This window comes from Strigops habroptila, chromosome 2, assembly GCF_004027225.2.
Source record: "Strigops habroptila isolate Jane chromosome 2, bStrHab1.2.pri, whole genome shotgun sequence".
Taxonomy (NCBI): Eukaryota; Metazoa; Chordata; class Aves; order Psittaciformes; family Psittacidae; genus Strigops; species Strigops habroptila.
This window is the reverse complement of record NC_044278.2, coordinates 46,787,684-46,814,679: the sequence shown is the minus strand read 5'-3', so window position 1 is coordinate 46,814,679 and position 26,996 is coordinate 46,787,684. Positions and strand designations below refer to the sequence as shown.

Here is a 26,996-nt window from a genome sequence, read left to right as displayed (position 1 = left end):
TATGTGGTGCTGGAGACTGTAGTTGATTCCCATCTGCTGCAGAAAAAGGGGGCTTCCTAGAGATGCTTCATGTGTCAGGTTACCATAGCATCAGGCTTCCTCACATGCCAAAGTAGCATTATGTTCTTTCACTTATCTAAGAAGGACCAAGGAAGTGATGTGCATATTATGTTGCATTTCCCAATGTAGTCAACTATGCTCTTGTATGAAATAGGCAGTATCCACAAATCATGGGTATTGTACCATTCCCTAAGGGCAGAAATGGAGAAGGGAGCATTCTGCCATTACTTGTGAATGAAGATGAGCCTAGAAATGGCAATGGTTTTATCCAAAAGGTAACTTCAAGGAGCCGTTTGCCAGAAAATGTAAGGTCAGGTAAAGAAGCTACATTAAATTCTTAAGAGGTGCAGTAAGGGCATCTTTACATACAAGTATTTTGTGTCAGGCTCACAGGAGCTAAGAGGAAAACCTCTGCTGTGCAGGAGCTCAGTAAAAGAGTAAAAAAGAGTTCTTACCTGTCAGTAGAATTTTCTGCAACCATGAAGTCACTGGAAAACAGAAAAATGAGTTGAAAATAGCCCTATTTTGGGAATTCTTATATTCTACCTTAGATTCATGACTGATGGCTATTTTTAGAAAGATGATGTTCATATTCTTAACAAATTGTTAACATTCTCCTTTTGTGAACAGTTGAACTGCCCAATAAAAGCAATGATTTCGCGTGGTCTAAATGTTTGTCATCATCTTTGTATGTTTCACATTAGGGGATCAAAATCATATCATTCTAACTACAATTTTTTTTCTGCTCCTGAGTTACATTCTGATTTAAATACAGTCCATCTTAAATTAATTACCGCATATGATGGTTTAGATGTCTTTGTTTTGAGCATCCTAATACATGATTCTGTGTAGCTAGTGTGTCATAATTTGAAGACAGGATTTATTAAAATGGCACAGAAAACTAAGACAAAATTCCCCAAACTGCAAAACTGCTTTGATTTTTAATTTCCAAGTATTTGTTCTGTATTACTGAACAACAACAACAAATGTGTTCCATAACAAAAAAAGAAAAAAAAAGGGAACTATTAAATGTGAAGACCATGTTTTCTGTAAGCAGGGAACCATTCACTCATTGTTTGCAGACGGAAAAAGCAAGGGCACACATGGAAAGAAAGTCAGAGATTTCCCAAAAGACATTTTCTTTCCTCTCTCATTCCTACCTGTGAAGAAAGGACAGAGACAACTCACGTGTGAGAGCAAGCCAGGGACCAAGGGCCATCTAGAGTGCAGAACAGGCCAGGGTGCTGACTCACAGGATCTGGGTGGGTCTGGGGTGATGACAGTGGTGGGGTCCACTGACTGTTCCTGAGGAGGTCAGATGAGGAGCAAGGGCTGGAATGAAACCAGAAGGACAGACAAGACTAAAAGGGACAAGAAAAAGAGATTCCAAATCCAACCAGGACTGAACCAGGAAGCCTAGGCAGCCAGTGAGGACAGCTGGAGGCCAGGCTGGTGGTACAGATAACTATAACACAGGTCCAGGGTCCTTGCAGGACACCTGGCTGGGCAAAGCCAATGTATGACACAGCCCAAACTACGATACAGCTGGACCCACAGGGAGAGAAGCTTGGCTGGAGGCTTAAGTGAGATTGGTCAGGGCAACCGAGCCTTGCTGGAGCCCTCAGGGACCTGACAATATCTTTATTTTCCCTACCACATCTGCTAGAGTCCTTGTTTAACAAGAGGCTTTGCGTAACACTCTTGAAAAAATGGGCCAATGTGCAGATGCAACTGAACTTTAGAAGGCAATGCTTTATTTGAACATTATTTCTGTAATAATCAAGCTAAATAACAAGAGTATACAAATAGCAGACTAAGTCTTTGCCTCCTTAGAGTATCTAAGAAAGGCTTGTCACAGTTTGGTGTTGTGGTCTCTTTAGCTGATTAAACAAAGCCTTCCTAGTGTGGGTTCTGAAACTTAAAAATCTAAGCTAATTCACTGAAAGGATAATGGATACAGTGTTAATTGCAGTATGGCTATATTTGCTACAATTACACCATGAAGAATTATCATTCAGATGAGAAGTATGAGACATGTAAGACTGCAGATTCATGACATACTGTGCATTTAATGGCCCAGGCAACTGAATAATATTTGACATTTGTCTGCCCAGATCTTTATGTCTTTCTCTTTTCTTGTGCTCCTATGCTATTATATGTGAGGTCTTTTTTTCAGTGTCCAGAATGAATCATTAGAGCAGAAAAATGCTGATGTAGTTTTGCTTTCTGTAGCAAAATACTCTGCATCTAGGAATAAACTGTATGACAATGAATGCAACATCTGAGGAAGTATTGTATTTCAAAATGTTATATATAAGTGTATGTGTGGGAGGTGGCTTTGAAATTTAGACTACTCCAGCAGAACAAAAAAGTCTGAGTAATGCTATTTGCATTCATGCCATTTCATTTCTTTTTCTTTTTTTCTTTTTTTTTGCTTTTCACCTTTCTTTGTTATTACTGTTTTTAGATTACAGGAAAATTAGTACTAAAGAACTGACTTCCATCTTAGTGTGCCAAATTGATTAGGTTCTCCCCCTGGAACCATTTAAATTAGTTGTGCTTGGGGCCTGAATGCCATGCTATTAAAGCAGGAGAAAATTTTCAAGGCCTCATGTCCTAAGTTAGTAACAAGTCCTGTCAAACTAAAGCATATACAACCCTTTTAGTCTAGACAAATACTTTAGCTTTCAGTTTCAGGAAACATTTGCCATTTGACCAACATTATTTTGGTTGATGGGATTTTTTTCTTAAACAAAAATCATAGAGCAACAAGGTTCCTTTCAAAAGACAAAATCAATGGAATAAATGACATCAGCATGTGCAACTGCAGTCTGGTGCGCATGACTGTGTTAAACATTTTTGCAATAAAAAGCCATCAGCCTGAAACAGCTCAGCTTTCTAAGCTGATAACATTTTAGTGAGAAAATAACTTTAATAATCCCCGTGAACATCATATGCATGCACAAATTATTAGATTAGGCTGTCCTAGTTATTTGGTTATTAGAAGGCTTCTGCAGGAATCACACCCAAGCCACAGGAAAACACGGATTAAAAAACCCCAAAGCCTAAAGATAGCACAATTACCACAGGGAAATAGGTGATTAAACAATATTTAAAATAAATGGCAGTGTTGAAATGCTTTTCTAAACTGTGTTTTAATAATATTTGTCTCTGTTAAGCCTTGAAGATAAATAGACAAACCAGGATAAAAAAACGGTAACTTCTCTTCCTATTAGGAGACTAGTCACAGCAAGAAAGAGGACAGAATGAGTCAGGGAACCCTACATCTTTGTATTTTCTGAACTGAACCCCAAGTTAATTTCATTGGATTTTTCTCCATTATATTTCTATCTTCCCCTTCCTCCCTGCTTCAAATGCCTTACCTGGCTTTTCGAATCAATTTGGCTAGCCGGTATTCTTTATGTTAGTTATCTCTTCAGTGGATGGAAATTGATACTTCCAGAGACCCAATTCATCCCTATGGCCAATCACCATCTAATGTAGATGGGATGAAGTCTACCCTGGAGCTGCCTATCTCTTCAGATGGTGAGCTGAATCCTCCCCTTATCATTCACGTAGCTGCTGACAGCAGCAATACCACTATCTCTAATCGGACAGAAAGCAAATGATTTACCAACCAGATAAGGAGCTTCTTCATTCTAGCCAGTGACTGACATTATACCAGAGTCATCTAAGGCATGGCTCCTTTACTTTTCTTCCTTGCTACAAAATTAATGCATCTTACTTTCCTTTCTGTGCAGCTCCCATTTGAGCTTCAAAATCCCTTCTCTTCCCAGCCCTGCTAGCGATCTGATACAGGTCTGTGTGAGGTAGAAGAGATGCACTGATATCCTCTCAGGCTTGGGAAGGCATTTAAGGTGTATTTCCCTCCTCCTTGGTGAGTATGGCTATGACAGAGCTTCCAGTGGCAAGGCCGACATGATTTTGCTTTAATATTCCTGCAGCTACCGACACGTTTTTTTAAAGCACTGAGGATGTCGGTGTGTGCTTGGTGTACTCTGAATAAAGTCCTATACACAGTCCTTATATGCTTTCATTATAGCTCCTGAATCATGTTTGGACCCAGGTTGGAGCTAGATACCTCCTTACATGTAGAAGGAGATATTTAGGGTGTGGGCAGAACTCAGATGCCCATAAAACATTGAAGTTAAACAATGAAGGACCTACTAAACTGAAGTTATCTCCAGAGTTAAGCAGCAGTTGAACAAGGGCGAAGTATCGGGACTTAAACACCCAGATCTTTTATGTAGCTATCATCAAAGGGTTATTGGACAGAGAGGAAAGACGAATTAAACACTCCCCTCCAGCTAATTGTTATTCCTTTTTATGGCCATTGGGTGGAAAAGGAAAGAGTAAATACCTAGGATAAATATGTCGTTAAGAAAGGACAAAAGGGGAACATGGCTTGAGTTGAAAGAAACAACAGAGTATGATATATCAAATGACCTCACAGGGCATAGGACATCATGCAATCATGAGAATTCACCTTCCATGTAAAAGGAGGACAATTTCCTCAGGAACGATATTGTGAGATTTTATTGTAGAAATGGAAAATCAGTTGCAATGCACTTGCTGCATTGCAACACCAGGAACACTTACTTGCAGCCTTCTTGAAGATATTTCAAGGAGTACTCTAAAAATAACAGCCCTCAGATAAGAATGCAAAGAGGTCCCCAAGAACTCAGCAAATCCTCTGTGGAGACCAACCTGTGTGAGAAAATTTGCTGTCAAACACACTGGGCAGCTCTGAAGATATCCACTAAGGATAAGAAGCCTTTTGCAAAGGATGCTGCGTGCACCCCTTCCTCTGGTAAAACCATATTAATATCGGCTGTGTGGCAATGATGTATTTTGATGGGATGTGCATGAAAGGGATATGGTGAGCATGCTTACTGGAGAACCAAACCCTGCTTGCGGCTTTTTCTGTGTTCTTCTGCAGTTAGTTGGCAGCTAGGGATGTTAAACAGATGCGGATTTGCTAGAAACAGGAGGTTATGGAGGCTCTTTTCCTTTGCTTCCCTTCCACATTGACACCACTTCATGTAATGTTTGTGTCTATGGCAAGTCCTGTGGGAGTAGGGCTGAATTGCTGTGTCCCCCTTCCTCCTTGCTGCCCCCACATTTGAGACTGGGGCTGTGGCTGCTCTGGCACACAAAGCGTGTGAAAGAAGCAGCCTTTAAATTATAATTTCCATACTTTAAATTGATTTTGTGTAGGAGTTTCTGCACTTAAGCTTCTTGATGTGCAATCAATCAAAGTCATGGCTGCTAGAATGACATTAGGTTCAAGGTACCATTCAGGCAGAGTAAGCGATTCAAACTTCGCAAATATGTTTACAAAATAAACATTGTATTGATAACTTAAGCAAAATCTTTCTTGCAACTGCATATGCTGTGAAAAAAAAAACCACTGAACCACTGAACTAAGAGTTAACGTACACTGAAAAAAAACCCAAAACTTTTTATATTACTCTTCATTGCTTCTTATTATGTCTAAAAGCAAGTCAACGGTAACAGTCAAGAAGAAGTGGGTACTATTACTGCATATGTTATCATGTTTTCTCTCCTTGATGTGTGTGACGGTGACACAAATAAGCATTTTTTGCAAAATCCCATTTTTAGAGGGGTGGTGATGCAGCGTCCCCAGGAAATTACTCATGGATTAAGGCAGTTCTGTGGAAGAACCAGCAATGTGGATCCCTCTCATAGTCAGGTGGGAAGGATGATCTGGACTCCAAAACATGGGTATAGCAGCCAAAAAATTAAGATTTTGTTCAGAGCTCTGTTACTGGCTCCTCCTGCAGCCCTGGGCAATGTACTTGCTATATGCACACGTAATTTCCCTATTTGTAAAATGGAGCTAGTAATATTTCCCTGCAGTGCACATACTCTTCGAGAAGCTGGTGGCTTAGCTTCTTTAAGACTCTTCATTAAGACATTTCAGGAAAAGAGGCAGAGAAATACTGAGACATTTTTTGTAGTCTTTGAGTCTATCAGATTCAATCGACTTTCTGCTAACATGTACTGTTCTATGCAGAATAGTTCTCCAATTTTTTTTATTTGTTTGTTCTCTTTTTCATCTCCAACTTAATGACAAGTAAGAATATGTCAGTTCGTATGAGAAACATTTAACAGGATTCACCAGCCAGGCAAGTACTTCCCCACAACTCTAATTAATAATGATAGAGCGTTACTGAAATTTCTGACATCTATTAATAACTTATCAGACATAAAGATAGTTCTTAAATATAATATAAAGCATGTCTCTTTGTATTTCTAGCCATGTGTCACTCTCCTCAGCAGTTGCTAGCGGGGCCAGAGTTATTAAAAGGCAGGGACTTCTCAAAAGAGACATTTATTAATGCTGGACATGAATACTGGATAACAGGACAGCACAATCTGAGCTTCTATACAGGACTAGCAGACTTTTGATCTAATAGGAGTCAAAACTGTGTATTACGTGCTACTTCTGCTGAGTCATGATGGAAATGGAGCAGGTAATAACCACATGGATATAAAAGATATTAGGTGTGCATTCCTGTGTTTAAACTAGTAGAAGGAACAGACAGATGTAAGAATATGTAGCACTGGAAAGAAAGCTGGTGGTGAGCTATTACTGCCCTAGGCTTATCAACAATTGTAGGCAAATGCCTACAGAATGATTTGAGCAACATATATGTTCATTCCCAATTATGACAATAGAATTACTGTCTTGGGCAGTTAATTAAAATCTACTGAAAGGGTTATAATTTGCCCCTGATCTTCATGGTTTAAAATTCTGATCGATGTGTTTTCTGAGCTTCCTTATAATGTTCAGATTTAGGGAGGAAAAAAAAAAAGAGAGAGAATCAAAAAGAGAAAGGGAGTTAACGTGACTCACTTCAAAGCTTTGTTCTACTCTAGCTACTTATGGAACTGACAGGGGAAAAGATATATAGGTTGTTGTTTGTATATAGGCTGTTGCCTTCACTTGCATAGGCTGGCTCAGTTTTGAAGCTTTTTTGAAGTTACATGACTCATCTGAGCAGGTCAGAATTGCCCAAAAGTCAGAAAATCTGTTCCCTTTTCCTCTCTCCTTTGACATGTGCAGTGCTCAACCTGGACGAGTTGGGCTCATGCAGTGCCTGTGCCAGGTGGCCTGCCATCGGACAGAAAGCAGAAAATGGGCTCTTGGGGCACCCACGTCTATGACTTGGCAAGAGGAACAATCCCTGTGAGTTATGTGGTTGCTCCTTTTGGGGGGCATTGCAACGCAGCCGTAAATTATGCTCCTGGTGAACAAGTTGTCTTCTGCTTTTGCTCTGAGGCCCTGGGGTTACAGAGAGGAGTATCAGAGGAAACACCCACTGACTCTGTTTCAGACACATGAAAGGCTGGGCTTTCAGCTGAAAGGCACAGAGTCTCTTCATTGTGTGAAATTGTGCCTGTGTCAAGACCCGGTATCAGCCAGAGCTTTGAGATGGATGTGCTTGTATTCTTATCACAATGAGATGCCGCAAAAGATAAAAGGGGGGGGGTTTACCTTAAAAATTTCATCAGAACACAAATAGAAATAAGAAAAGTTGATTTTATTTTTTTTTAATAAATAAAAATCAAAACAACTAGGTAAGACTAAGCAGATATGCAAAGGTTCATACACGGCACTCCTCCTACCTACTGTGTTCTCAATTTCAGCCATCTCATGATGCTGAGTGACAGAAAAATCAGTTTGGTCCCCTATGGGTCTTAGGAAATTATTCTGTCCATCATCTCTGAGGTGTGTCTGACTTCTCTTCAGCACAGTTTCTCCAGATCCCTTATCATTAAATCTTTTGAACCTTCTCCATTTGAGCAGGATTAGCAGTTCCCCTAGTATGCAGCAGTCTTTCCTCCTTATAGGGGATTCAATCTCACCTATTCACTGTTTTGCAGACACAGCATGTGGCACAAACTAGGAACACACACACACAAAAAAAGTAAAGGGACCTATACCATCAGTTACAATGCTATGCTTGCAAGAAGGATACAACTCAATATATCATATGCAAGAGCCTATAAAATTGCAAATAGAAATAAGAGAACCAGAAGTGGTTTATTCCCTACTTTCTGCTCAGATGAGCAATTTTCACTGTGAATATTCACTGAGCAACAGCGATATGCTCAGTAGATACGGAACTGTTAGCTCCCTCCATGAGTTTTCCAGCCTTTTGAAAGGTGAACATTGATCTGTCAGTATCATGAAGCCATCCTGCAAGCAGCCAGCAAGTTTTGCTTGCTACGGGGCAACAGACTTCAACAAGTCTTGAGAACATGGCATCAGACTGACATGAAAACCATTCCCCTTACTTGCGCTGCAGTGCTTTGGACCTCCAGAGCCAACAGCAGCCTTTCTGAGAGGTGCCTGCATGATCCTGTAAATAACTCTCCATCTATACTCTAGACTGGCTCAGTCACTGGTACTGTGACTGTTGTGGGAGCCACTGGTACTCAGTGGTATGTGGATCTGATTTCCTGTTCCTCAGAGAATCTCTGGATGCTTTAACTACAGAAGCAGACAGTACAGAACAAATGTACCAACACTGACATTAGAAAATGGACAAGGAAATAAAAGTAGCTTATAGCAGTAGACATTGGACTTTGGGCTAAGTAATCAAATAACCTTCAGAAAAAGATTCTCCTGTTATGAAAGTCCAGTACTTTGGATCAAAGTTAAGCTGAGAAGAGAATATAGATGTGCCCCAAACATAAGATTGCATGGCTAGAAGGCTTCTGCACAAACATCTTTCAGCGAGAAGCGATGATGTTCTTACCTATTGCTTTTTTATATATGTGCACTGGATTCCTAACTGTTGTGGCTGAAAATTACTTCACTCAGCCTTGCAGTCTAATGGCACTGTTTTGAACAAAGCTCTTAGTATGAGGGTCCTGAGGACAATTTAATGTTACAGTATGATTCAGAAAGTACTCGGCTTTACAGCTCAGGTGAAAATGAAATTCTATGAAAAACACAATAGCTGCAAACGAAACTTTAGTACAAGACTGCTTGGAAGTGAAGTCTCAGAATTTGGGAGGCCCAATTTTTGCTATAAATCAACAGATTATTTTGTATCTTGAATTGTGAAGGAGAGAATTGTATTCTGAGTTATGATGTTAGAAGCAGACCATCAGAAAGCTGTTGCAAATAATCAGAATCTGCAGTAGAAAATGAGCATGAATGGTGGTACTGTCTCTTCTGTTCTTGGGTAGCCTGGTGAGTTCACACAGGTGTTCCTGGCAGTTCCATGTGAACACAAGAGGGAGCCTACAATGATGTGCTCCTGAGGCTGGTGTTTTCCTGCTTTTTTGTTCTATAGCTGGTCTTCCACAAGTAGATTGAAAATTTGAGTTAAATGTTAATTGGTCAGACATCTCTGGCTGGAAAGGACAGGTAGATCTTGATTAGGAAGTACTACCTGACTTCAGAAAAGAGAACAAAAGGATCATTAAAACTCAAAGAATGTGAACAGGGAAAACAAGAAAGGAGGTACTTGCCAGTAGCTTCAAGTCTTGCGTGTGGTTCTGCTTCTACTACAAAACCTAGAGCAATATGAGCCCTCAGTCCCAGCCTTTTTCTTCCAAAGAGGTGGTACAGGCTGGTGATCTTGACCTGGTTAGTGGGACCTATAGAGTGGGTCAGGGGGGTCCTAGGTTTGAGAAGTCCATGGGACAGGGCAAAGCGCTTGGCTGTCTGCACCACCCTAAGTAAGGTGACTTTCTGCAAAACAGTGGTCGGGGTACGCAACCTGTGCTTCACCAAATGCAGCATTGAACCCAGGTTCTGAGGCTAAGCGCTTGAGCTAATTTGGATGTGTGATAGGTACATTTACATTAATGTGGCAGCTCTGATCCCTTTCGTATACGGAAACTGATTCAGTTAAATTAAAAAAAATATACATCTGTATGAATCTTGTAAGTGCTGTTGTTTGTTCTGCTTTATTTGAATTCCAATTTTTACCTTTAACCTGCCTTCTTTATCCTGTTTTCTTTCTTTGTGCTTATTAATATTCAGACTGTCAATTTCTTTCTATGCACATTTTCACCTTTGCCATATTCTATTATTCCCATTGTACATGCTCTTTCAATTCTGCATTTCCTTAAGTGCTTTACTGTACATGAAATATCACTCACACTTACAATTGGAATTGGACCATGTTATCCCTCCTGAGCCTATGTTTTCTTTGATATCAGATTCGGCATCTTTTCTAGGGACATTTTTATTTTTCATTTCAAAATCCCTTTTTTCCCCCAAAAAATAGAAAGAGAATAATTTGATGGACTGCATATATTGATCTATTTGTTGTACCATTACTGTTAGTTACAAGTTGCTTATATTATCCACAAAAAAAAGAGCATTTTTTTCCCTTCCAGTTTAAGCAGATGAAAGTAGCAATTCAGAATACAGAGCCAGAAGAATCGTTAAAAATGGTAAGTGGCTCAGGAACATTAAATAACTGATCAAGTAATAGTCAAGAAAGAAGCATATGGAGGTACTGAGTAATGTAATGAAGCATCCCATTCTCAGTTGTTTTAGTCTGATGTTATGTTTAGTATTGGTAAGGCAATTTTCTCTGACAAAGAATGAATTTAATTTACCCATCTGTAATCTAGAGAGACAGGCAGTCATAAAAATACACAAATTACTTTTCCCACCAAATTACATCACTGGAAGTCCTAAGAAATTCAGAAGTGGGGAGAATAATCTGAAGGAAGAGTTAGAAAAACAACTCTCTATTCACAAACAGCAGAGGCCAAGAGTGAAGGAAAACCAGCATATTGCTCTAGGCATCCTTTTTCTAATTTTAGGTTTTTGTTGTTTGGTTCAGTGAATTGGATCACTTTTAATGGTTCACTTAGTTGTGACTACAATAGGAAATACAGCACAGAGAGGATGTTGTAAAATGTTCTGCAGTTACCTGAGCTTTAGCACAATTTTTGTGCAATCCAGTGAAAAAATAATACCTAAAAATGAACGTAGAGGTGCAAATGTTCTGGGTATTGATCACTGCCATCCTCCAGTTTTGTGATTTGTAGTTGTTTTGCATGAAAGGAAGAGATTTGTTTCCATTGCTACAAAAACAAAATCCTGACTCGTTATTTGTTAACAGTCATGCACTGAGTCAGTTAATTGTTCAAAGGTCAAAGAATAATGCATTTTGGTGCAATTCTTCCTAACTGGGAGGCAGAGGTAATAACTGCATCTGGCATGTCTGTGGCTGAGCTGAATGAAGATTACTTTTCACCTGAGATGGCTGAGGAGCTTTTGGATCTACAGAGGAAATGGAAAGGGTTTTCTAAACCTGAGTTAATTCTCTGTTTGAAAAAACAAACAAACAAACAATAAAATAATTTCAAAAAACTGTAATCACAACAGAAAAGCTGGTATTTTAGGAGTAGGCAGTCTGGCAGTACTCAGCTACATACTGTATTGGCTTCTTATGTCCAACGAATCGTAAATATAAATGCTCCTTTGGTAAGTGTCAGCATTTTACTCTGTTTATAAGTTTAATGACATTGTTTCAAAATACTGCCAGTGGTTCTGCCAAGCAATCATGCAATCATGGTTTTGTGGCTCCTCTTCAATCTTCCTTAGTTTTTTCTCCTTGGTGATTGTTTTTATCCAAGCTCTCATTCACCGAAGAATTTACCACTCTGGAGTCCAAGTAGTCAAGTGGATATTTAATGACGTTGAAGAAATATTATCTGTTGATTTCACTAGGAAGGAAGAGCCAGAAACTTCTATTGTAAATGAGACTTGAGACTGATATTGTCATCTAGCTGCAGAGGCTGCCTGTATATTTATTTGAGAGTATTTTAATGCAGCCACATATAACTCTCAATTTACACTGAGCTCAGCTCAATGTGGGGGTGTTACTGTGTGATAAATGTCTTTCAATTGCTTAACAATAAGAAGCTGCTTCCTTATAGAAGGGACATCAATCCTTATTTGTCACCTTCATGAACTGATCACCATGGCTCCACCAATCTGCTGATTACTTTCATTGGTCTGTACACAAGAAAACTCACAAATATTGATATTATTTATTTTATTTCTGCCAACAAAAGCTTGCTTTTCAGCTTTGCTTTATTCACAAGCCAAACTTAAAGGATTAATTGGTTGGGCACCGAGAAACTGTAGTAACCTGTGGGGAAACTCTGTGCACAGAAAGACCTAGGGTTTTTTTGTGGGGCAGGAGCATCATTTTTCCTTTTGACTGCAGACAGCTTTATTGGAAGTCTGGTTGGTTTTGAAGGAAAAAAGGAAAACAACTTAATCAAGTGGTTGTAAGCTTTTTTTCAAGATGAATTGCTTGAAGACAGAAGAAGACAAAACATACAAAGTAGGACTGAGGGAAGGAGCAGAGATGTGCAGAATATTAGTGGCAAAAAGCTGATGCTTAGTTTTGCAGGTTTCTTTCTGAGACAGCTCAAGGCTGTGGGTCTTACTAGTTTGCCTGAGATCTGACAAAACCGTGCCACCTCTGACTATGACGTTGGGGTGGCGTTAGCTGCCTCTTGGTTTGCAACAGTACTGCAGAGCACATTTTTGTTGCCCATTAAGCCAGATTCTTTTTATGAATAAGGTAGAGAAAGGCAACCAGGCTAGAGAGTGACAAGAACCACAATTTCCTATTTCCACATAGTGCTGAGGATGTGGCTGAGCTGGTGAGAGTGGTGGTGTCCCCTGGCTTGTTCTTGCCCAGTGTTTTTCAGGATCAGGGCAATTAGTTCCTAACATTAATTGCTAATTAATGATGAACATCCTCACTTTCATAGTTTTTATTCTCTCAAAAATCTCAAACGAGACAACCAAACAGAAATAACTAGTCCCTTTATTATTTGGTCCATCCATGGGTCCAGAGTTCACGCACCCTGACGTGGATCTGCTCAATCCTGGTTCCATTCTGCCCTGTTTACAAGGCATGAAGTCAACACAGTTCTTGGAGAGGGCCACAGGAACCTCTTATTTCCAAATAATTCATCATTTTCCTTCTGTGCCTTCCTATTTCTGTAGTTGTCTGAATTAGACTTAAAATCCTGGCCTAGATATGAGAGACATTTCCATTTTATTGTCGTCTTGGTGTATAGTGATACAACACACAGTTGACTACCTGTTTGCAAAAGTAGGCTTTTGACCCTGATTACAATTTCAGTTAGTGTTATTTCATTCCCTCTAGCAGAGGTCAGCCTGTGCCTGCATTATCAATGCATAACAAAATCACCCAGTTTGCTCCTGAGCTGAGCACCAGCATCATTATGTATCGAAAGCACAAGCCTTTGTTTTCTCAAATGTAACTTGTCCTAAGCTATTGCGCTTTTTTTTTTTTTTTTTTTTATTTCATTTCTGTTTGAAAAATAGTCATACTATTTTCCAGGAAGTCAAGGGCTTTTGATGTGGAAATGGTACATTCTGTCTAAATTTCCTGTACAGAAAGAATGAATTGTCAAGAATAGGAAACACAACGCAGCTACACCATATGATTACACAAAATGACACATGATGAATATGCCAACATTTTCTATCCCCTTGGGAAGGAAAAAACAAGCAGTCGTTGCTTCACCAGTCTGATAACTGATTCCATAGTTATGGGATTACATTTTTTCAAAGGTGTAAGTCTGCTGCTGGAAAAGAAAGATAATAAAATATGAGTCGACACAGCCCATGCGAAAAAGAAATATAGTATGGTTTCTCTAGAATGGCTTTCCTTTACCTGGAATACAAGTTTACTTTTTTGGTAATGTGTCATACAGAATATTGTTACATAGTTTAAAGAAATATCAGTCTCTGGTGCACAGTTACTGCTCTGTTCTCTCTTTATCACATCCTGCAGGATGTACTGTAACACAGTCCTGTGTCATCTGAATCAGGTGTTAGCCATGTGTTGTAGAGGTTCACAAAATGTTGGGTAATGCAGATTCTTGTGAGCCAGCTGCACGCTGAAGGTGGGGAGCATCTTGCTTGTTCTCTTTAGTGGGAGTAGGACTGAACTGGCACAAAGGTAGCAGTCAACACTCACAAACTGAGTATATACTGTATCTGTGTAATGTTGGGCTGGTTAGCACAACAAAAATAGCTATTAGCTATATTAATGAATTTTGTTGCACACCTCTGATCATCTCTTCTGGCCTCTGCCCTGGGGCCTCTCTCAGAACGTATTTGTAAATACCTTAACTCCATGATCATCTTCAAAGACTTGAAGAAAATCTTCCTGCATCTTTGAAAGAAAAACAAACTGTAAACAGTTTCTATACTTTTCCTGGCTTGAATACAGTCAGCATTTAGTTCTGCATCACCAATGGGTGGGAGGTTTAGCATCTCATGACTGGGCAGAACCAGCAACAGACATAGAGCAAAAAATTTTGGATTAATAGTTTATTCAGTGGAAAACAATTTGGGGTGACTGGAACAATTTCTGAGTCCCTGCTGAGTGAGGTGGATACTTTCAGATGGAATCTGAGTAATAGAGGAAGGGTGGGAGAGTCTGTTTCAGTATTTTTAAATTAAATATTTCTTGCTTGTTTCTTGTTTTATTTTAAAAATTTCCCACATTTCAGTTAAAAATGGAAGAAAAACTAGAGCTTTCTAAGAAAAAACCCAAACAACCCAATAAAAAAATCCAAAACTAAAACAAAACGAAAGAAAAAAAAAAAAAGTTGAACAAAATATTTCGGCTAATTTTAAAAAAATAGAATTGTTTTATTAAAATAACTGGAAAAAGTGTGTTTCACATTCGCCAAATATTGTCATTTTTTCATTCATCTGACAAAAAAACCAAATCAGTTATGTTATAATCTCAGAACAGGCATTTTACTCTGAGGCTAGTAGATTGGTTACTGAATGGGACATCTGGGACCTGATTTTAACCCCATTTCACCTCTGAAGGAAAGAAGGTCACCAGCCAGGCTGGTTGTTCTTCCAAGACACCTAGCAATGTAGTAAAAGACCTGATGAAAGACAACTACAACTTCCAAAAGACTCATTCACTGATGGACCATTTCCTGTTAAAATCTGCCCCGTACTATGAGCACTTAATTTCCAATAACAGAATAGTAGCTCTAAGGAAGTTCTTTACTGTGTGAGTGGCGACGCACTGGCACAGGATGCCCAGAGAAATTATGGCTGTCCCATGCCTGGCAGTGTTCAAGGTCAGGCTGGATGCGGCTTAGATCAACCTGGTCTGGTGTGAGGTGTCCCTGCCCACGGCAGGGGGGTTGGAACTAGATGATCATAAGGTCCTTTCCAGCTCAAACCATTCTGTGATTCTATGATTCTACGACAGCTTAACGTTTTTCATTATGAAGTACATTACAGAAAGAATATGGACATTAAAGTCTTGAAGAGGCAAACAAACATTTACCATAGTCTGGAAGACAAAAGCTTTCATTCTCATTCCCTAATCTGCAGCAGCAGCCCCCTTCAAGTACAGGTCCCAAAACCAGCTGTGAAGAACAGTTGCTTTATTTGCCCTTTCCTCAACACTTCAGGAGAAGTGAGGATGAATCCTCACGAAGATGAATCTTTACAAAGACTTCCTTATCAGGTGATCAAGCTTATTAATTTTAAGCTTGGCGGAATCTAAAACAATTTCTGCTTTATGCCATATTGTCCACTAAGCTAAAAATACTTCTTGACCTGACCCACCAAGGTGTTGTACAGTGACTGTGAATCTTTAAAACTGCACAGTGTGAAGGATAATTAACTGAGAGCTGTTTCAACAACAGAATAGTATAAAATTACTGAGGTTTTAGGACTGGGTAAGAAAATTACGTTTTCTGATGTTTATTGAGTTTAGAATGATGATATTTCACTGACGTGAAACACTTGGATGAAAAGAAGGATTGGGACTAAGAGTGAGACAAAAGAACATTCTTTCCTTGTAATAGCAGCTGACAGCATGTTCTTCATTCAGAAACCTCTCTGGAAATCGTGATGAAACAAGGACATTTGCTTTCAGCTTCATTTATATACAGCTAATATGCAAGAAAGAGCTATCAATTTATTTATGAATTCAAGATTTAAAAAAAAAATCCAGTACGTTTTATGATAACAGAATATTGTATAATTAGATTTAAAAAAATCAAGTGAAATTTGATGCAACATCAATGCCTTGTACAGAAAGGCAGTTTTACATAACTTTCATTCCCTTTTTGATTCAAAATATCACTTCGTTCTATTTCCACATTTCCAATCTAAAAAATTCTCTGAAACCTTTTCCCCTAAGAGATTCTTTTAATGTATAGGATAAATGAATTTAAAATTGCAACATTTCCCAGTAGCTGAAAATCTTCTTTAAAAAAAATTTACCTAGAATGTGATGTTGTGCAAAAGCAGAGGTTTGGCGTTTCATAGTGCAAGTCAAAGACATTTTTCATGAGATTCTATCAACCAAAATAGCTGAATATAGGGGTTTTAACACAGGCTGAGCACCTTGCACTGCCAATTGAAGTTCTTTTCACAATGCAGAATTCTGGGAAAGAATGAATGTGTCTTAATATCCATTTTACACCTGTTTGAGTTAAAACAGTTGAGAGTTAAAACAGTTGTCTGTTTTAGACAGAGCGTTAAAACAGTTGTCTGGAGTCTCATGAGTCTGGCACTGTAGCAGAAGTAGAGGTCATTTTTGGATTGATTCACAAATGTCAACAAATGACAGCTGCTCAGCCACAGGACCCATGACCATGTTTTCCCCTGGCTTCTCTGCACAAAAGCATGCTTCCTTACAGTGGTGACACATGGTGATATGCTGAAAGGTACCCAGAAGCTGTTAGGAGAGTCACAGTGCTAAAATAAAAAGAGCTGGAGAAGCAGAAGGTTTAATCCTGCAAGATCTTCAGGAACAGAGTAATATTAATTGGATTTTCACTTCCAGAAACTTCACCCGGGTCATTGATGCTTCACTTGGATGCTGTATAGAGCATAATCTGGTCTTTTATGTATGTAGTGGGCATGGCCAAATAACAAATGAAGAAAATAATAAAGGGAAAGGAGTTGCTTTGTCATGTTTATTATGCCTTGCCTTATCACATTTGGCTGTTGGTGCAGGCAGCTCTCACTCTGAAAAAGTTCCCTCATTAGCTGTCCCTAAAACATTTACACAGCATCTGCATAATTGATATAGTTTATAGTTTTATTGGTAGGAGCCATTAAATCTCCCGCCCCCCCAAATAACATTAGAGAGGAAGCTCTGCAACATGCAGTAAAGAATGGAGCAGTTATTTGAAGGAAAAAAAAGTGCACAAAAATCTTACTGTGCTTTTTAAACATGATAATGCTGCACGAGGCAGGGTTTCCAAATATCCACTTCTAAAAGTACCACAAAGTAAGTGGAGCCAGTGTGCTGCCGGGGTTACGGGCTTTTCAGAGGAACTTATACAAGCTCTTCCTTTGAAAAAAGACCCTGGTGCAAATTTTTCGTTTTATACTTGGTAGCTTGATAATGTCAACTCTGAATTTGTAGTGTTGCTGCAGACCTTGTGTTCTGTCCTGAAAGTGAAATTACGGGACAGGTGGCAAATGCTCAGTGAACAGTCTCTGTTAGGTAGGCTCATGTGGGGTAACTTGTTATTTCGCTCCATTTCACTTAGGGTTACAAGAAGATACTAGCTAACGGAGATCATTCAAAAGCTTTATCTAACCAAAGTTGGCATATATCAAGCAGACATAGCCATTCAAAATTCCAGTCTTGTTCAAAAATGAGAGACTGGTATTTTTAGGGTACAGTTTGCTTGATTCTAATATAGATGTCTACCTTCCACTTCAATGCATTTCATCCCCAAAATGCTTGTTTCTTATCATTAATTATACCACCACATGTACATAACATGTTTTAAGTTAGGCGAGATGAAACCTTCTCAAAAAAATCAGGGTCTATACTGTTCTACATGTACATGATAGTGACTGTAGAACATGGTACCTAAGAAAGCTGGAGATACAGTATTGTTCGATGAGTCTTTATGAAAGCAGGTAATGTAAGCCTTTTAGTTGAGCAAGCATACAAGTTTTCATACTACGCTATGATCTGGTCGGTAACATTCTTTTTGAGTTTGGTTGAAGAACCTCCCAAAGCAGTTGATGCGCCTATCATTTCACGAAGTACTCAGTTTTTTAGACCCCAGCTCCTATGAGCATGTCACTCAGGAATATTTTAAATTGAAAATTAGATGTGAAAGGTTCTTTGCACAGAGCAAAGGAAAAATAAGAACCGAGAAATGAGATGCACACTAGAGCCTGCTGAGCAGAAAGTTTCCTGTGAAGGTAAGTGAGAAACGGCTGCGGAGCTTCTAGAAAAAGGCATTTCATTGACATGTGAGACACCACTGTAAGAAACTACAATATCTGATAAGGAAGTGGTTATAGCACTCACCTGGAATGTGCAGATCAAATTCACATCCTTTCTGTGCTCATCTCACTTAGGGAACTGTTGAAGTACCATGAAATAATCTGTGATAGGTCTTTCTCAATCCCTGCATGTGTTTGAGACACAGAGACAGAGAATTACTTCATATTCCTCTGCTTAAGGTTTGCATCTAAGAAGGGGAGACTCTGTTCCCAGTCCCCAAGCCAATGTATTTTTAAGCGTTTTCATACAAAGTGGAACAGCTTCAGCAGAGGTGGTTGAGAGAGGTCTATTTCAGAGCAGTCTGTGATCTGCCATATGTGACCATTTCCTAGTTGAAGGAAAACGCAGCTTAAAGTCAGCTAAAGCAGACAGAGACCCTAAAATCCACTGAAACTTCACACTAAGCATGCTTTAGTTACCAAAATATTGGTCTAAAATCTAGGCATTCACTTTAGGACTTCTTTGGAAATATATTCTAGGTGAGGTCTTCCTAGGCTTGGTGTAATAGATCTATGTAATTTTCCATGCATAGGGGTGGCTAGAAAAAAGTCTGGCTTAAGAAAATTGCATGAGTTTTTAGGCTTTTAGCAGCATAATTCAGTACGCGCTGGGGATACATAGATAAAATTACATAAAGTGATTTGCAAACAAAGAGGTCAGCTTTCACTCATTGCAGGACTTTTCTATCTATTTCTTTTACACGTTGTTGGAAGCAATTGCTTTCTGTTTCCTCATTTAAAGCTGTGCCGTGGCAATGGCTAAACAACAAAACAAGCTACGTATGTGCCAAGTATATTGTGATCCTCTGATTCCAGCCGAGAAGGCTGTAGTTAAAATAATCCAGCTGGCTCAGCAATTGTGTGGATGCCATTTGTAGCAGACTGTTTAAGTGGCAGGAAGGCTAACTCAGGGTTTCCTTTATTATTTTGCCCTCCCTGCTTTAAGCCCACTAGGACAGGATTTGCACAGTCAGAAATGCTGATTCTTGTGGCTTCAACTTCCTTGCATTGTGCTGTCTCTAGCAGCACAGTCCAGCTGTTTATGCATGTCTAATACATCTCCTAAGGGCATTTGTGAAGGAAAACAAGCTGCCCCTTCAAGGAAGGTAACAAACATTCTAAACTCAGATGCATTTTACACAAATTAGAGTGACTTGATTCATACTGTGCCTCAGCCTGTGGCACAGAGTGTCTGGGACATTGTTGATTTTTTACTGGGTTTCACAGCTGCTCAATAAAGATGTAACTTCTAAATATATTTTTTTTATGTGTGGGAGAGAGAAATGCATACCTGCTGTGTATCTAATTGAAAGTCACAGATTCATAATGCTACTGTAGCCTGCTAAATCCTCCTCTTCCATGTCTAAGCAAGTTGTATTGTGGGCATTGCAGGGTGAAGCTGCATTGTAGTATCACCTACTGAAATGTATGCACCTGTGATGCAGGCTGAATAACAGTACTTGGTTCCTCTAAAATGTCCTGCTCAGTGTTCAGGATCTGAAGGATGGATCTCTGTATCCTTTCTGCCCTTCTTTAAATGCCAGTTCCTCTGTTTATATTGCTTGCTGGAGCACATAGTGCAGTATATTCTGTTTGATGTTAACACAAATTGTTCTACAGACTTTGAAAAGTGATGCTATTCAAGCACATGGTAAACAGGAGCAAAAACGACTGAAATAGGTGTGCTTCTCTAGAGCATGAAATGGTAGCTACAGCTGTAAAGCAAGGTCACTTTGAATAGCGTGTGCAAAGGATAGAGGTGAAGGTTTCCAAGGTGGAGATTGGGTATCCTAAGCATTAGAATGTTAGATGTGCAACACATCCTTTTCTGCTTTCTTTTTAGACCACTGCATGTTTTGACTGCATTGAAATGTTTGGCTTGCAGGGAATTATTCAGATGTTAAATACCTTTAATTATAAATTTTCAGGGTTAAGGTATGATCTGTTTTGATTCTTGTTATTCAGTTGTATAGTGGGGCCATTTGAGGTCACCTTGGGTGTCAGAGGCATCTCCAGGGGACTGGTTAGCTAGTATGATACTGCAGATTTGTGCTCTGCTGGATTAGCAAATGGAGGCTACATACCTAATGTGGCAGCATGTGGCGCTTTTATTTAGACAACTGAGTAAAGCCGCATGTGTCTATGCTTAGTAGTTCTAAGTTCCTCTTTACAGACATGAAGATGAAGAAGCACTGTTTGGATGTTATTCTTCTCATCCTAGAGAAGACATCTAAAATAGTTCACATGCATTGCGTCCTAGAAATGACTGTTCTTCATTCCTTGATGTATTTATATCAAAGTAGTTTAGGCAACTAGCTCACATGTACATTGAAGACATTAAAAGTCAGATGATTTTAATTCCACCCTGGATGCAACATCTGATAACAACAGAGACAACCTGCTGTTGACTAATCATAAGATCTCTGCTTAAAACCTGCAAGACTACAAAGAAAGGCAGAGACCTAATATAGCCATGGAGGACAACTTGCCTTTGATATGCATAGTGTGTAGCTCATTAATTGGCTATTGTTTGGCCTAGTGTGGGTAATATGATAAAAATCTTGTGACATTGCAGTGCTGTAATATACCTGATTTTATTGTGGACCTGTCAATTCAAACCGGAATAGGCTTTTACTAGAACAGAGGCATCTGCTATGTGAGTGTTTGTAGTAGATAATATCTGTAAGTTATATTTTTCTTATAGAATAGTTGGATAAAGGTCAAGAAACTAGATTCGACTATCTGATTGGTAAAGTCACATCAACCCATAGAATACAGCACCCTGAATTTCCTATGAGGTTATGGATGCCAAACATGCCTAATTAATCAATATGGTAATTGGTTCATAAAAGATGAAAAAGGTGATCACTATAAACTTTATGTAGTTGTTTTTTGACAGATGTTTTATCACACCTTGTGTTTGTGTTCCTGCTGATAAGCTGTGAGCACTCATAACCTGTAAGAGCACTCGTGTTTTGTTAGACTAATCCTGATTCTTTTTCTAAAGACAGTAGCTAATAATTTGTGTATTCTTTGTGAATATGCATTTCCATTAATAGCTGGATTATTTATTTGTAATAAGCAAATAAACTAACAAACCAAAACACAAAACAAGAAAACCTTTACCTCACTGAACAACTGGAACTAATGCTTTGCAGAAATGTGTTTATTTTTTCACATCAATAGCTTCAGCTTATGAAGAAGTTTGAAATATAACATGCTGTGTCCTATTTTTTTCTAGGTCTCCTATGTAAAAGCTATCGATATCTGGATGGCCGTGTGCCTTCTCTTTGTCTTTGCTGCATTACTGGAATATGCAGCAGTCAACTTTGTTTCACGGCAGCACAAAGAGTTTCTGAGGCTTCGAAGAAGGCAAAGAAGACAAAACAAGGTACAACTGCTCTTTACTTGGGGTGACTGTATCTGCCCTGATAACACACTGATGTGCAGTTGATTTCTCACCTCAGTTCTTCTTGCCCTTGCAGGAGAGTCTCATTCTAAAGTTTGCTTTCAAGTGATTTACTCCCTGGTGAAGAGCTGATAACTGGCTGCAGGGTTTATTTGCAGTTTATGAAGTTATTCATAAATGCCAGTAGATTGGTCACTGACTCCAAGAATTTTATTCTCTTTTTACAATTGCTGAGGCAGCTGTACCTCTGCAAATATTGTGCTACTGTGTGGCATACACCAGTGGATAAGGAACTGTTGGAAGCAATGACATAGGTAGCGTACTGATACTATCTCCTTGACATCACACAGATGTGCTGCCATCAACACATGCCTGAGACCTGCCTTTTCTAGTGCTATGATAGCTACTCACGCTAGAATGGGAGATTCCTTAAGCAGCCTATTGCAATGATCAGCAGTTCTGCCCTCACTTTCGAACCACCAGCAACTATTGTCTTTCCCAGCTGAAATCAGGAAACATGGGCACTTAAAAAAAAAAATAATAAAAAAAAATATTAGGAGAATTTCCTCTCTAGATTCTACTATACCACAGTTTGTTACTGATACAAACTTCAATTTTTTAACAAAAGGACTGTTCGTGAGTATCACTGTCACATCATTTTATACCAGGGACTGAAATGTATCAGGGAGGCTTGGTTTTAACCTAGATGTCAGTCTTGAAATATTTTTAGGATGTCTGTCCATGTTTCCTGATTTTTATTTTTTTTTTAATTTATCTGTAAATGGAAAGACAAGAATAGATATCAAATTGAATTTTAGTCCAGGTATGATCATCCCCACAACTATAAAGGCTTCATCTTTCCTGTATCTGTGTCACTGATTTTCAGTATCAGTAGAAACGTTTAGGTTAACGCTGAACATATGCATTTGCTGGGTGAAGTAAATGTTTGCTTGAGCTGCACGAGTGCTTCAAGCCGCAAATGACGGTTTCCTTTACAAGAGGAATGACAACAATGGCACAGGGCATTTGTGTTTTGACAGGTCTGTCTAATAAATATTCTGTAGCTAATGTAATATTTGATGGATGCTCTGGGAAGCAATCCAGGCAGATGAATTGAGATTCCCCATTAAGGTTAGATTGCAGGAGAGAGCAGAAATGCTTGCCCAACTGCAGGCACACAAGCCAGATGCACTGCCACTGGAAGCCTTTGCTTCCAAAACCAGCATGGCAGCAGCAGAAGCTGCTATATGGGGCCTGCAATTTCAGGTTTGGATACAATGTCGTCTTTAGGGACGAATTAGTAGGCAAAAAGCCACTATTGGTAAGTAACAGTATCCAGTGGCATCACTCAAAATTACAAGGTTTTGGCCCATGGAGGTGGTGGTTCGTCTACAATGGGAGTGATTATTCTGGTGACTATTAAAAGGAAGTTATTTAAAATCCAAACACCAGAAGACCTGTGTTTATTCTAAGGCAGTTGGTACATGGATTCGTTGCAAAATGGGTAATGCCCTAACTAAATACAAGGAAATATTCTTCTGGAGTAAAAGACACCTATTCACACAGTCTTTCGTTCACATTTCCTATGAAACTGGTTGCACAAATTTCAAAATAATAATGCTATTAAGACTATCTTTTTAAATGATATTTTCTGCATCTCTTTACTTGAATTTATCTTTCATTACTGTCTGAGTTTATTTTGCCTTGAAAGTGATTCACCTTTTTTTGCATGATGGTCTTCTCTAATCGAGCCGTTCTTCTCTTTGCGTGTTGTGTTTGTATGTGTGTCATTGTGTTACCACTGTGCTATTCTCATTCTTGCTGCTGCTATCTATGCTGACACTCTGGGGGCAGGCACAGACTATGACTGTTGGGAATGAAAGCGTTGAGTCCGTGCGGCGCGTGAATGGCTTGCGGAGCAAAGAGTCACCAGCTTATGGGACAGTGAATCAGATCGGCAATTCAAGTTTGAGGGTAAAACTGTAGTGAGAAGAGAAAGCAAGAGACAGATTTAGTATGAGCAACGATGTCATAAATCAGCAAAATGGATGATTTTGATGGCATCAGTAGTAGTCTCTTGTGTTCTCTTAGCTAAGTGTCCCCACAAAATACACAATACTGTCCCCAGCATGAACAGAAGTTCAATGTTGTACATTCTTGTGGCCCATCCTTATGCTTGTTTTTTGTCATGTTTGGCTTGTGCCACCCCCATTCCAAAGCTCCCAGGGAAAATGCATGTATATTTGGTAGCCTGATCTTGTATAAATATAAGGTGAATGGGGAAGACAGAAGCATAGGATATGCCTTGAGAAAGTAAATCCCACATTCTGTCATCTTTCAGATCAGCGCATTCCAACAAAATTTGGTATGCATAATGAAATGCATTTTTATTGGTATGGTATTTATTCCTGAACTGTCAACCCGCAGTGTTCCTTCTCGTGATGTCCTGAGCCCTGCTTAGTGGAGTATGAATAGCTATGAATTAAAGGATGTGTTTCATTGGTTTCTTTTTATTTTCTTGGAGAAGAGCCATGGGGCTGAAATCTTATACGCAGTGTAACGTGTAGCAGATCAGAAGGAATATGATAGCAGGTGATAGATCCAGATTACGGGTGAGTTGTGGAGGTAATAAAATCAACGATGGAAAGAGAAATGAGCTTAGTGTGTAGCTCACTGCTTGGTAGTAGTGGCAGAGAAAAGAAATGTATTCATTTAAAATAAAATGGGACCAGGATTTAAATCTTTTCTGGAACAAAAACATTGCCTGAGCAGCTTTTGAGCAATAATGAGCCTCTGACTTTGATCAAGCTCTGTAAAGTTATATGATTGTAAGATGCAGATGATTTCAGTGGATTTTGTGTAAGGGGAGTTTTCAAAATCAAGGAAAAACCACAGCTCATGTTACACAGAAAAATTAGGATAGAGGGATTGCAATGCAATAAATTGTTCACTTTTGGAGCTACGATACCAAGCAGTAGAAGAGAGCCTTCATTTCTGGATTATTCTCTACTGTAAAAATAATAGTATTTACACATATAGAAAGCTAAACATGAAAAGAAAAAAATCAGGGTCTCTTTAGAAGATATGACAAATATGACTATGCTGCCTCTGGAAATCTGATGCCATACAACTACAAAACAGTCCAAGAAAGTACTCAGTGTTGCATGTCTTATCAGTCACAAAGTGCTAATAGTCCAGCTAAGGTTTGTGTAAGGTAAGTCCTGATTATCCTCTCTATAAGGAAAACTTGCAGAAACATCTCTTCAGCTTTTGAATACTATGTATTACATATGCAGAAGGAGTAGTACACAGAGGGGTCATGTCACTGAAGCACTTTTGCTGCAGAGCCCTAAGAGCTGGAGCTGCATTGGCATTGATTTCCTCTGAAGAACTCCCACAACAGAAATGATGTGCACGTGGGAGGTGAACAGAGGAGACATACCAAGGCAGAGGTTTCTGGAGCAATGCTACCATAGCTGCAGCTCAGTACTTTTATGCTCAAGAGAAGGATGGTTTTGTACAGAGGAGAACATAGCAGCATAGCCTGTGGTGCCACAAGAAGCCTCGTAAGCAGGGAGCTTAACTTGCTCACTGAACCAAGGGTTTATGGTGAATGCAAACTAAAAGTCATAGTCAAGAGGAAACAGTGTAAAAGAGGGGTGATTGAATATTTACCCTGTATCATTCAATGATAATCTGGGCAGAGAAAACATAGGCACTAAATCATGCCTGATCGGGTTTCCTGGTTTTAACAGCTAAATCTACAAAACAAAATACTGTTCTGTTTTGTAAGCCTGTATCTCTGACACTGGTTTTGTTGTTGCTTCTGCCAGGTGTTGTCCTTCTTAGTGCTGCAAACCTCAGAGCATTGCATGGCAGCACAAGGCACCTTGAGAGACTATCAGATCTCTTAAGCCAAAGATCAGACTGGTTAACGTTTTCCTATAAAAGAGTGAGTTGTATCATTGATGGTCCAGAAATCATATTTACAGCTGAACCATCACCCTGCCATTGCATTAGAAAATATTGTGTTATCAGGACCCGTTGCCATCTTCCATACAGAATATATCCCTATATCCTCAGATAATCAGTGCTTCAATCTTCCCCATGCAGTTTCTGTTGGAGAAAGCATTAATACTTGTCCTAAAGAAAGATTTGTGTAGTCTTCCTGCTCACAGTGATATACACCCATCAGTAGCAACACTTCACTGTGGAGAGAAATGGTTGCCTATTTATTCTATATCATGCTACTACTTTTTGCACAGAGTACAGGCTGCAGAAGTCATGAGTCTGATGGTACTGAGGACATAGCACATTTGCATTATATTAAAATCTAAAATTGCATAGTGCCAGATCACCAGAAACTTCTTTCTAAAATATGAGCTGTAAAAATCAAACAAGATTTGCTTATTTTCCAAAATGATGGTTTTCAGGGAAGCAGAACTCTGTTTACAGAGGTTCAATCATCCCTTTTTAAAAGCAGTAATTATTATATTATATGATCAGTAGTCAATATGAGTCACAGTACACTAGTATTCACACCATCATCTCAAAGGGGACTTCCTAAATTATACGTGTGATGGTGATGTGATGATTATACTGTGACCAAGAACAGGGGTTAAATTTGGGACCGTTAGTGTTAAAAGCAATACTTTATAGCTTGAACAAAAAACTGTGCAGCTGAAGGCTGTGAAAGACTTTAATCCCATGTGCAGGGAACACAGAGCAATACAAATAACAATGCTGCAGCCAACAGGGTTTACATGCATGCAGATTAGCAAAGGTAGGCACAAACGGTGTTTTCAATTGAAAGAGCTGGGAATGAGGCTAAGTGGTTATAGCAGCAGAGGATAACTCCACTAAGCAAAGATGGCAGCACCCCGCTGAGTGCTTTGGAGAACTGCTGGTCTCTGGATGGAGCTGCTCGTGGCAAGGTGGGTACCCCAAGTACCCAAACGATGTCACTGTGACTGTCAAGATGATACAGTATTTGCATCCTTGAAAAAGAGAAAAAGTATTCACTGAGTAACAACAGTTTTCAAAGGCCATCTCTGCTGTTTTAATTGTGTTGAAATCCCTCCATTAGAACCTCTGAACAATTTTCTAAGATTTTCTAGACTTGCCTATCGAAAAAAATCGGTGCCTTCAGCC

General features: G+C 39.2%; 1 protein-coding gene across 5 annotated transcripts in view; it reads left to right on the top strand.

Moving 5' to 3' along the window:
• GLRA2 (glycine receptor alpha 2) overlaps positions 1-26,996 on the top strand; it is a 126,932-nt gene that overhangs the window by 78,529 nt on the left and 21,407 nt on the right. For all 5 annotated transcript variants that reach the window (XM_030477226.1, XM_030477228.1, XM_030477224.1 and 2 more), the window contains one exon: positions 21,678-21,827. In XM_030477226.1, coding sequence (XP_030333086.1) covers positions 21,678-21,827 — 150 coding nt within the window. The remainder of the gene's footprint in view (positions 1-21,677; positions 21,828-26,996) is intronic.